Source organism: Micropterus dolomieu, linkage group LG06 (genome assembly GCF_021292245.1).
Source record: "Micropterus dolomieu isolate WLL.071019.BEF.003 ecotype Adirondacks linkage group LG06, ASM2129224v1, whole genome shotgun sequence".
NCBI classification, from domain to species: domain Eukaryota; kingdom Metazoa; phylum Chordata; class Actinopteri; order Centrarchiformes; family Centrarchidae; genus Micropterus; species Micropterus dolomieu.
In genome coordinates, this window is record NC_060155.1 from 9,289,192 (window position 1) to 9,301,420 (window position 12,229).

At 41.3% G+C, this 12,229-nt stretch overlaps 1 protein-coding gene and 1 long non-coding RNA gene across 7 annotated transcripts in view; one reads left to right on the plus strand and one right to left on the minus strand.

Moving 5' to 3' along the window:
* The window catches only part of LOC123972869 (receptor-type tyrosine-protein phosphatase F), a 166,445-nt gene that overhangs the window by 152,087 nt on the left and 2,129 nt on the right, over positions 1–12,229 (plus strand). For all 6 annotated transcript variants that reach the window (XM_046052594.1, XM_046052595.1, XM_046052593.1 and 3 more), the window contains 8 exons: positions 454–573; positions 1,335–1,489; positions 2,368–2,653; positions 3,836–4,014; positions 7,982–8,108; positions 9,123–9,248; positions 10,194–10,348; positions 11,379–11,514. In XM_046052594.1, the coding sequence (XP_045908550.1) occupies positions 454–573; positions 1,335–1,489; positions 2,368–2,653; positions 3,836–4,014; positions 7,982–8,108; positions 9,123–9,248; positions 10,194–10,348; positions 11,379–11,514 (1,284 nt within the window). The remainder of the gene's footprint in view (positions 1–453; positions 574–1,334; positions 1,490–2,367; positions 2,654–3,835; positions 4,015–7,981; positions 8,109–9,122; positions 9,249–10,193; positions 10,349–11,378; positions 11,515–12,229) is intronic.
* Positions 1–12,229, minus strand: part of LOC123972874 — a 31,636-nt gene that overhangs the window by 15,318 nt on the left and 4,089 nt on the right. Inside the window, exon 2 of the long non-coding RNA XR_006825491.1 lies at positions 10,142–10,342. This is a non-coding gene — a long non-coding RNA (uncharacterized LOC123972874). The remainder of the gene's footprint in view (positions 1–10,141; positions 10,343–12,229) is intronic.

Sequence of the window (12,229 nt, forward strand, 5' to 3'; positions counted from 1 at the left end):
AGTGAAGTTTGTTCTGTGCACATACGCAGCAAGGTGGCCAGTCCCTTTACGACAGGGGAAACAGGCTTTCAGACACATCTCTCTCCACAAATGTGCCAAAACCATACATTACAAAGGGTTGCAAACCATCCGGCAGTTAGCTAATTGAAAATGATCACAAGCTGGTAAAAGACAAAGTGGGCTTTTTAATGCCATTTTGAAGTCTGCTACAAATACAGACACACATGGACGCACATGCACGTACTTAGTTCACTTGTGTTAATTTTTTAGAAGATACAGCAGCTGACTCTGAGTCTTCGTTTTTAATTAGACAGTGGACAAAGCCTTTGATCTGACCTCTCTAATCTTCCCTACTTGTTAATCAGTGTGGTCTTACAAGCCTCTCACCAGCCTTGTGGTGGATGTTAGCGGCAGTTCACTCCTGACAGTGTGCCCTTTCTGTTGCTCTGCCAGGTGAAGTGTGACCAGTACTGGCCGTCTCGAGGAACAGAGACGTATGGGATGATCCAGGTCACCATGCTGGACACTGTGGAATTGGCCACTTACAGTGTCCGTACTTTCGCCCTTTACAAGGTATAGTACTGCCCTTTTCATTTGCAGTTAACCATATAGTAGTGACATGCACACGAAGGACATGTTTCTAGCAGTTCATCGTTCGGTCACATTTTAAAATGTAATTTCTTATTTTTCTGAAGACAAATAAAGGCTATTACCATTGGAGTAGTTTTTTCACTGCTGTAATTGGTTTTCAACATCCAAGATTTGCCTCTTGTTCTTACTTAAAGATTTTGGTTTTTCACTTTGATTCATACACTTCAGTGCCATGATGATGTGACTGATGTTTCGTCCTTTATTTCTCCTCTGCCTGTTCTTTTTCCATTACTCACTTATAATTTCTAACATTATTATAATTCCTAATTAAATGCATATCTCCATCTGCAGCGGTTACTTGGTTTCAATCAGGAATGGTGAAAATGCCAAGAAACCGTTTCTGAGAAAGAAAGTTCAATTCCGAAATTATACGCGTTATCTACACCTACACTCGCAGAGTGATCAGAGCCATGAAGTAGAGCACATTATGTGCTGCTATCAAAGTTATGAGTCACCTCGAGACCTTTGCTTAAAATAGCTACAATTAAATTACTTGTACTTTTCAAGTTCTAACTGTAGAATTTCATCAAAACAGTGTGACGTTAACCTATTCAAAACATTTTTGCACAGTGTGACAAGTTTTTCTTTAAAAAGCTGCCAATTATAATTTACTGCGTCGGGGTATCCACCTAAGCTCAAACTTAGTCCTTTCTATTTAACTGATTCCTCTGACTCTCCTGCAGAATGGCTCCAGTGAGAAGAGAGAGATCAGACAGTTCCAGTTCATGGCCTGGCCAGACCACGGGGTGCCAGAGTACCCCACCCCCATCCTGGCCTTCCTACGGCGAGTGAAAGCCTGCAATCCTCCAGACGCAGGACCCATGGTGGTCCACTGCAGGTGAGTGTAGAGGGGAATGAGCTCAGTATGTGTGTATACACTAAATGAACTGCTAATTCTTACCATAAAATTTTTGACAGTTGTTTGTTGTTTTATCAAAGATCATTGCCAGTAAACTTTAAAGGACACCACATGCAACAGAGATGTTTTTCTTCCCAATGAATTTAGCTCAATCATTTTTTGTTGCATATGTTCCAGCCAGTCGAAAAGCCTCTCTGGATGCCTCTTATAGCACAAACTTTGTGCATCTGCAGCAACAATGTCATTATGATCCAGTTTTTGTGCTAGAGGGAGTAAATCAACTAACCTGGAAAGCAAAATGTCCAGATTTCAGCTGTCAAGTATGGAGAGCAATTACATAGTAGGACTGGAAAACTTACCTTCCATTACAATACTATTCTCAGTGCATCTTGACACATCTCAATTTTTGATTTCCATACCTTTTTTGACCACATTATATGTACGTATAACCTCTATATAATGTTAAGTTGCATTTTAATACACACATACAGTGCATATATCGCAGTAAGTGTATGAACAGCAAAAGATCCACATCCTCATTTGAAAACTGACACCTTATAATACAGAACTCATTTGTACTCTACTTTTGTGATTAAATAGTTTACAAGGGCATTGGATTTCCAGTTCAGTCCTCATAGCCTTGTGCTTTAGTGCTATTTTTTTCTCTGTAGATGTTTATAATTGTGTTTGCACTTTCATTGAATCTTGTTATACAATGTAAACCCAGATAAGATACTTATCTTTTTATATATATATATATATATATATATATATATATATATAGAGAGAGAGAGAGAGAGAGAGAGAGAGAGAGAGAGAGAGAAGTTGTTATAAAGTTGTTTACCCTTCCTCCTCAGTGCGGGCGTGGGCAGGACTGGCTGCTTCATCGTGATCGATGCCATGCTAGAGCGCATGAAGCACGAGAAATCTGTAGACATATACGGCCATGTGACTTGCATGCGTGCCCAGAGGAACTACATGGTCCAGACTGAGGACCAGTACATCTTTATCCATGAAGCCCTGCTTGAGGCCGCCACCTGCGGCAACACGGAGGTGCCAGCACGCAACCTGTTCGCCCACATCCAGAAGCTCACCCAGCCCCCGCCCGGCGAGACGGTTACTGCCATGGAGCTGGAGTTCAAGGTGACTGATAAGCAAATACCTCAGACAAGTGTTACTTAAGGCTCTATTTGATGACTTTTTCAGTGTAATAAATTAACTTTTAATTTGTACAAGTTCTGTAGTTGACCCCTGCAGGATGTAATGAAGCATTTAACTTAAAAAATCAGAACAACCTTTTCCGATAAATGGTGCAGTGGATAGGTCACAGGGGAGACATTGTAACAATATACAGGAGGTGAGTTTTAACTATTATTAACAGAAAATCAAAAAATAATGGTACCATTCTCCATGTGTTTCTCAGTCCAGTCTGATCTGCAAGCACCAGGCTGCACTCGCTCTTTTATTGTCTAATGTCATCAAAAGGGCATCAGACTGCAGTTGCAAATTCTGACCTTCTCTCCAGGGTGTCGCTATTGTGACGGTTGATCACATAGAGGTTTAAGCAGGTTCGAAATAATTAATTTACCAAATAAGCCAATGCACAGGGATTTGTCACGGTGACATTAGTGCTGAGACATACCAGCAGCTACAGTCACATGTTTCAGGGACAAATGGACCGGAACAGACACTCCCAAACACATCCACACACGTACACATGGAGAATTACAAAAAACTGACACTTGCACATACACACAGTTGGTGTTCAAGGTGACTCGCAATCACACACACACCTGTCAATAGCCATCGACTGTGATGTTATTACACACTTTCCTCCCTGTGCGGTTCTGCCATTAGCCCTCTTATGACCATGATCCATTCTGTTTGAAGTGATAATAGTATCTACACTCCTGCCAACGACGGAGAGTGAAAGAGTGAGAGAATGATTGCGGCGTATGTGGGGCCACAGCCTCCATGCCCACACAGTCTGGCCACGACACACACACAAATTATCCCGGAGTACCATGACTGTCCATACACACTCCTGTGCTGTCCATCTGTGCTCTGTCCAATGCCAGCACTTAGCTTTTCACGCCTACAGTCCTCCAAGCTCTGGGACTCTATAAGAGACAAGTCCACTGCACTTAGTTATACCTACCAGCAGAATTTCTTATATATCTTGACAGTAAACCTTAAGTCTAAATAGAGACTTGACAAGGAAGCGTTTCACACCTCCTTGTTTGTTTACTCCAGGTCATGGATCACTATTTTTTTTTCTCTCCATCTCTCTCCCTGACTGATTTCTTCCCACCTTTTACTAAACAGAGACTGGCCAACTCCAAAGCTCACACGTCACGCTTCATCAGTGCCAACTTGCCCTGCAACAAGTTCAAGAACCGCCTGGTCAACATCATGCCTTTTGAGTCCACCCGCGTCTGCCTGCAGCCCATCCGTGGCGTCGAGGGCTCTGACTACATCAATGCCAGCTGCATTGACGGCTACAGGTCAGCAGAGGACGTTCAAGATTTGAGCTGAATACAATGACTGTATGCAGGATAAGCGGTTGACGATGGATGGACAATGACTGTGAGGTTAAAGTGCTGACTGTGAGCTTTCAAGGACAAGGCTGCTTCGTTCTAGATTTATCTTATTGTGAACAAATCCCATTAAAAATCAACAATGCATTAGTCCATCTCTTATTACGATCAGTTTATAGATTATGTTTTTTTCATTGCATTCTTTGACACTAAGAAATTATAGAATAACACAAGCCTTTCCATTTAAAGGTGTTTGAGGATGTTCACATTCATTTTGTGATAACAGTGAAGGACTTGCGACCTCTTTTTAGACAAAGTACCCAAACTTTAGGACAAGGCAGCAGGACAGTGATCTTAAACATGCATACAAAGCAACCAACAATCTTTTTTATTGCCACACAGGGAAATAGTATAGCATAGGCATAATGACTGAGTACATGTTAACTTTACAATTACTCTCTCTCTCTCTCTCTCTTGAAATAGGGCTATAATCCCACACGGTTCCTCTGATGTGGATGTAAACATCCTTAAATTTAATCAGACTCTGCACCTTAACCTCACAGTCTTTCTTTTGTTTCATATCCAATATCCTGGGGCACAGGGCCAACACAACAAAAGTTGTTCTATCACTCTCCTAATACCTTCCTGACTGCACTGACTGTGACAGATCTGCAGTTGTTTTCTGGCATCAGAGATTGTTACAGGTGTGAAAAACTAGATAAAAATGTATGGGAGGGGACCGAAGATGAGTCCGCAGTGGGCAGTATCCACTTGCAAGAATTACTCCCAGCTCTGTCAATGTGGCTGAGCCCACTACTGCTTTCATATCGAAGCTACTGCATGTCCTCGTGTGCTATGTGAGTCCAAATTGCTTCCTAGAGGGAGGAAGATGAAAAGGCAGCTCTCTGTTTTATATCTATATAAGTACGGGCAGAGACAGGCGGAGCTGACTTTTCTGTGGTTCAAGTGTAAAGCGCAGGGATGGATTTAGCGAGACTGAAATGCCATTCTGTCTATATGGGGTTCTCCTTCATACTGGGCTGTGACCGAAACAACACCTCCACCCCCTCTCCCCCCCTAACTCCCACCTCTTTCTCCAGTCCTGTTGTTAATGAGAAGGTGCTCCGCAGAGGCCGACCCTCCATTGTTGCTGCGTAAATAGTATAATTGCAGCAAGAGAGTATTGTAATGAAGTGTGCTTTCCAAACCCTCCCCATCCTTTTTTTGCTCTCTGCTTTTCTCTCTTTTTCCTTCCCTTTCCTTCTTTATTTTCTACCCCTTTCTATCACTGTCTCTGTTCTCCTCCTTAATCTGTCTCCTTCGCATCTCTTTTTCTCACTCTCTCTCCTCCCACCCTCTTCTCCCACTCGCCATCTTAATTTTCCATTCAGACATCATGGCAGAGACAGACATATCCGGGTGGGGACCTGTTGTGTGCACCGGTGGCGCCCGTGTGATTAAGCTGCTTTTAAAGCCTGGGCATAAATAAAAACTAAACAGGGGCCTCCAGTGCCCTTCACCCCAGCGCCTTCAAGAAAAGCCAATAATATGCTAAGCTAATGAGAGGCGAACCATTGATTCCAGCTATGCTATCAGGGGTGCGAGCCCTGGATATGCTCCGATGCAGGCTGGAGTTTTAGCATTGTAATGAGGTTGAAATGAAACACTATGTCCTCAAGCACTGCAGTCATGTGGGATGATGCAGAGAGTGCTTTGTGCTGTTTGGCAGTGCGCTCATCAGGACAGTGTGTGCAGAGAAGTCAGTATTGTGTGATATGGTTAGAATTGTTGTTGTTTTGGCTAGGGGCTGCTTCATGGGGAGGTTAAAGGGGTCCACCCTATCAATTTGAAATTTAACACTCATCCCCTGCTTAGCTCTCCTTCCCTCCCCTTTCTACCCCTCTACTCCTACATTCCCTTTTCCTTCGTTCTCATTTTCTTCCTTTTCCTCCTATCTCTTCCCTTGTCTTCTCTCCTTCCCGCTTTTCTTCTTTCCTCTCCCATCCTATCGTCTCCTCCTCAGCAGTCAGTCCTACTTTGCACTTTTATGACCAGCTGGAGAGAGCAGTGTCTACTCTTTTCATCTCTGCACATTTTCCCCTCTACATCTACTCCCTCTACTTTGTACATCTCCTCTCTGTGCTTTGCATTTCTCTTTCCCCTGTTTTCATCTCCTTAATTTGATTCCTCACTCTGTTGCCTTTCTCTCCTCGGATGCCATCTCCTCTCCTCTCCACCAATCTGTTGTTTCTTTATTTGTGCGAGCAAGGCCCTGAGCATATTCTAATCTCCCGGTTCCACATTAGTGCCTTGCCTGCAGCACCTTCATTAGTTGTTCAGCCTAGGCTCAGCGTGTGTGACTGAGTGTGTGCGCGTGTGTAGTAGCATGTCTGAATATACATGTGAAGCTACTGCACGCATACATGCGCACACCTGGATGCAACCTCACATGTGCTGCAAACATGTGAGTGTGTGGGTGTGCAATCATGCATGTGTTGTGTGTTGGGTTCCTCAGCTCCTGCTCACTCTGTTGATCAGTGCACTGCTGCCACCTGCTGTTTGAGAACAAAACTGCTCAGCTGGACCAAAGTCACGTAGGACACCAGCACAGCTCTGGCACCTCAGTGGATGAGCTCATCTCTAGTTTAGTGCTCTCTCTCTCTCTCTCTCTCTCTCTCCCCCTCCCTCCCTCATTCTGTGTTGTGTTACAATGAGGAAGGAGGAAGAAGTGGAGGATCTATTCAGGCTTGAATAGCTCAATGATGATGACAGTTGCAAAGGATTATTTTCTGTTTTCATTAAATGTGTAGGAATTTGTCTTGTTGGCATTAGGGTAGATACATTTTGACAAACACTACAAAGACAGTAACAGAACCTTACATACTGTACAATTTGCAGCTGAATGATTTTAATAGCATGGTCTTGTGGGTTTTGATTCCCTTTCCTGCAAGTCATGCAACTGTCGGTGCCTCATATTTAAATGTCTACTAAATGGTATGTGTTGCTTTCGTAGAGCAAAAGTGGATTAACACAGAAAGCTCTTCCCTAGCCTCTGAATTTTATTTGAATAAATGTGTGTCTCAATGCTTTTGAGCACTAAGACGTCAGTTTGGTTGCATGTCTTATATCTTGTCTGTTGCTAGCCACTAGGGATGCAGCTATCGGTTATTTCAGTGATCTAATTATTCCATTGATTCATTAACTAATTGGATAAGAAATACTTTTGCTTGGCATCCCCGGTACCGGGATCAGCTTGGTAACTCATATCACTGTACAACCCAAATTCATGGACTAAACCAGTCGGAGAACATAACAACAAACTCACGTTTGTACATTTACATCTAAGAATTGTGCCTCACCTTTGCTAGCCTTCACCTCGACTAGTAATCATGATGTATGTTAAATGTCTGTTGTTAACATTACCTTGTTTCAGGTCTGCTCCGTGGACTTAATGCGTAGACTAGATGCTTTGAAGCATTGCCTTCGTGCTGTTGTGGTAGGCTAGTAGACTAGTTCTGTTTTACAGTACAGAGTTGTTGTATCTTTTAGCTTGAAATGATTCCATACTTTTGACACTTTGTCTTTTTCTCTGCCCTGTCTCTTCTCTTTGTTCCTCGCTATTTTCTCTTCCTCCATATGCAATCCATGCCATCAAATCATGTCATCTTCACATGTCATAGTTAGACAGATTAAACGAAGCAAAGAATGCAAGAATATTGCATTGATGCTTTTTAGTAATCAAGTTACTCGAATTTCTCAAGTTTCCCGATGAAACGTTTCAGCCCTCCTAACCACTATGCAACAGCAGCACTCTGGATATTGCTTTTTGGTGTGCTATATTTGTGCTATATTACCAGTTATAAAAGCACTGTAATGTTTATAATTTTTTGTAATGTTTAATCTCTGTCTCCTCTATGTGGTGTTATGTCTTTAGACAGCAGAAGGCATACCTGGCCACACAGGGCCCACTGGCAGAGACCACAGAGGACTTCTGGAGAATGCTGTGGGAGCACAACTCCACCATTGTTGTCATGCTAACCAAGCTACGAGAGATGGGACGGGTAATACACAAACACATACTGTACATGAATGCATGCAGCACCGGTAAGGTCACTGGACCATTTCAGTCTTTATATGCTGGGTCAGTTCAGTTACTTCATCACACTGCTCAAATATTAATTCATTCCAACCCTGAACAGTAACTTTGGGTGAAAGTTAACTTGCTTATCACCATGGATGGAATTCATCTGGGTTGAAACCAGCATGCTACTGTGTCAGATATGTCAATAATTGGTTGCATTCCAAGCATACTGATAAGACTGCATCACACTTTATGAAAAATAGGTATACACGATATACACTTCTAATTTTGTAATATAAGTTAGTTTGGAACTCAATAAAGTTTAGGGTTGAGTTTCAAAATCTCAGTGACCCACAGGGCCAGGCGAGCTGTTTCTGCCTGTTTGGGGTCTTTATGCTAAGCTAACCAGCTGCTGGCTCCAGTTTCATATTTAATGGGCAGGTGTGAGAGTGATGTCAAACATCTCATCTAATTCTCAGCAAGAACGCAAAGAAGCTGTTTCCTAAAACTTCAAACTGTTCCTTTAACGAAAAAAATCAGTGTAGTCATCTTGGTACTCGTTTGAATGAATCCATAATATCTTTGATTGAGTTGTTTTTTTGTGATTATGCGGGTAATTCTGACAGCACTCAACTGCATTTTATAGCTTTTATCACCCTCTCATCCCTAATCACAGTTTATGAAAAAAGCCCTCATGCACATCATCGCTGTATTTATGAACACAAACAAATTATGTAAATATTTTGCCACCTGAGATGAATCAGCCAATATTTCAAAGCCACAGATTAGTCTCTCCTCAATTTTCTTTTGCAAGCAGAGACCTTTTCATGTCTCAAAATGACTAATAACTTACAAAATCCCATACTAATAATATCTTGTACATCGAGCAGTCATTATGTAAAAGTGTTTGTTTTTTTGTTTGTTTGTTTTTTTCTCAATGTGTGAAAAATATACTTCAAATACAGGTACTTAAAGTTTCCATTTTCTTTTGTAGGAGAAGTGCCATCAGTACTGGCCAGCAGAGCGTTCAGCCAGGTACCAGTACTTTGTGGTGGATCCGATGGCTGAGTACAACATGCCCCAGTACATCCTCCGAGAGTTCAAAGTCACAGATGCCAGAGTATGTTGCATTCACTCTGTGTGTGAATGTCTGTAGCTTTGTCCCTGTGAGTGTGTGTTCTCGCATGTGTCTGTGTCTGTGTGTTTTGAATGCCATTTTACACAACCATCCAACCCAAATCCATCTTAATTTTAGGTTTTCATACAAATGCTGACAGTCACGTTAAGTGTTAAGAATTATACCGACTGTGATTTCAAGGTAGAGATGATCAGAACACATCCCGCGTTATTTCTCCTGACAAGTTGACATCAAGTGAATGCACCATCAAACATGTTTGCCCAGATTTAGTAACAGTATGCTTGCTCTATGGATTGTGTGTGTATGTTTGTATGTGGATGCGTGTTTTGAGATCACTGTGAGAATACATGAAAAGCATAGCCACCAATCCCTGAGGGCCAGTACTGCAACTCCCTGTGATGCAGTAGTTTCAATGAGCTATAAATATACTTTACTGTCATCAGAAGGACCACACTCTAATCCCACATCCACTCCTTCTTTCACACACACACACCGTGACGATCTATATATACAGCATGTGTATTGAAAGAGAGACAGATCCTCGAGTGCCACAGCCATGCTGGTTTTCTCTCCTACCAGATTGTCAGCTTTGCTCGTGTTGTATCCCAGGTGTAAATCAGAAGATTAGATAGCTGCAGTGAAAACTAGCAGGGTTACCGTACTTATGGACCTTGACTGGGGAGCTGTGCTGTGATGTTCGTTTGTGAGTGCTAATTAAAGCGAAGGCCACAGAGAGGTGCGAGGCACACAAACTGCGAAAAAGAGAGTTATTTGCTCATAGAGAGAAATTGAAGAAATTCAGAAAGAAATTCAGAAAACCTTAGCTGAATTATTCACACAATATATATCACCTACATGTCGTTTTTTCTACTTACCAGTGCAATGTGCCTCTTAAATGTCTTAAACTCTGTATTTGCTGCTTCACAGGATGGCCAGTCCAGAACAATCCGCCAATTCCAGTTCACTGACTGGCCCGAGCAAGGAGTGCCAAAAACTGGAGAGGGCTTCATTGATTTCATTGGACAAGTGCACAAAACCAAGGAGCAGTTTGGACAGGATGGACCAATCACTGTGCACTGCAGGTAAGGAGAAAAGTTGGCACAGATTTATCATAAAATGATGACAAATCTGTAAGCATAAAATATGGCTGCTTTCTATATACTAAGGCATTTTACTGTTTGAATTTTGATCATGTAGCAGCAGAGTTCTTATTACTCTCTCTGCAGATTCAAATGGTATATAATTGGTGTTCAACAATCACAAAGTACAAGCAATTGAGATAATGTACAACACATTTCAGATTCCCTGTAATTGTCTGCACTTTGATCCTTAAACACTTTTTAGATCATCATGCGTGGAAAATCACATTTAAATGGTATTTCAGAATTTCAAACATTTCTAAGAATTTCACTCCCTAAATTGCAAGTTTATTAGGTACACCTTGCTGGAAGTAATGCAGTCTAATGCATTAGGTCGGCAGAAAGTCTTTCCTTCGTGAAGATTATAATATTTATAGAGGCATTTATTCAACTTTATTGTCACTTAGGAGGCTGAAGTTTTTGGAGCTGCTGAACTGTATTATGCATACGGGTCATTATATGAACAAAAGTGAAAAATAGGTATTATAATTAATGTCATATGCTTACAGTTCAGACAGACTTCTGCCGAGGTCAAAAGTCCAGTCTTCTATGACATGCAAATCTGCAAGTTCAACCACAATTTTATGCGTAGATATATTTCCAGAACTATTAGAATGACAGTATGTCAAAATATGGTTGTGCCTATCTGAAGCCCCATCATCTCAGCTGTGCCTTTATTATGTATTTTTAAATTCTAAATACTTGACATACCATACATTCAGTAAAAACTAGAAAATACTTTATTATCATCTACATGTGGAAAAAGATTTATCCAGAAAGCAAACAGCACCTAAAGCAAAAGCTCCTTGGCGGATAGAATAAATCCACATTCTAGTTTGGCTTTCTTATTCAGAGCAACTTCAAATTAGTCGCCAAGGTACAACTAGTTTCATTCCTTAATTTTGGACATTAAAGTCACAAAGAGTTTCGGGGCCTTGAAGTAAAGACTTGTGTCTGTGTGTGCGCTCCTCAGTGCCGGGGTGGGCAGGACCGGAGTATTCATCACCCTCAGCATCGTGCTGGAGAGGATGAGGTACGAAGGAGTGGTTGACCTCTTCCAGACAGTGAAGACACTTCGTACCCAGCGGCCTGCCATGGTTCAGACTGAGGTAAGAACGGAGTGCCCTCAGGGATATTGTTTATACTCAATATCCCACAGTGACAGGATGGTATTCCAAAGTCAAAATTGTATATTTTTACGGTGTAAACGTGATGTTATCTTCAGTGTCCTTTTTTGACTTACTGACAGTTTTTCTTTAACAGAGGCAAAGTTCCCTCCAATTAAGAATTGATAAATACAACAATCAAAGCATCTTAAAAAGCATTTTAAAAAATACAGTGATGGTGTGAATTGTAAATGAGTTCATAAATATTTTAAGATTAAAAAAGGAAAATAAAAAAGATTTAGATTACTGTGACTCAGAAACCTGTCACTTCATTAACTACAGCTATAGTTTTAGAGACAGGTCACTTTATTGCTTTAGTTCACATGAACAAACTGTTTCTGGTTATATGCTAGTTTTACTTGTACAATTACTCTAAATTACTTATGTACTGTGTAATTTTTACTTGTAATTTTCTATTTTATGCTACTTTATACTTCTACTACACTATATTGCAGAAGGAAATATTGTTTATTTTATACCCCACTATATCTATCTTACAGCTGGAGTATCTAGGTACTTTTCAGATTCAAATTTTGCATAGAGAAGCATATGATCACATTATAAGATACAGCGCACTGAAGGTTAAACCCGTGGTTCCCAACCTTTTTGGCCTGTGACCTCTTGTAAAAGATCAGTGTCTAGTTTGTGTTCCCCCCCC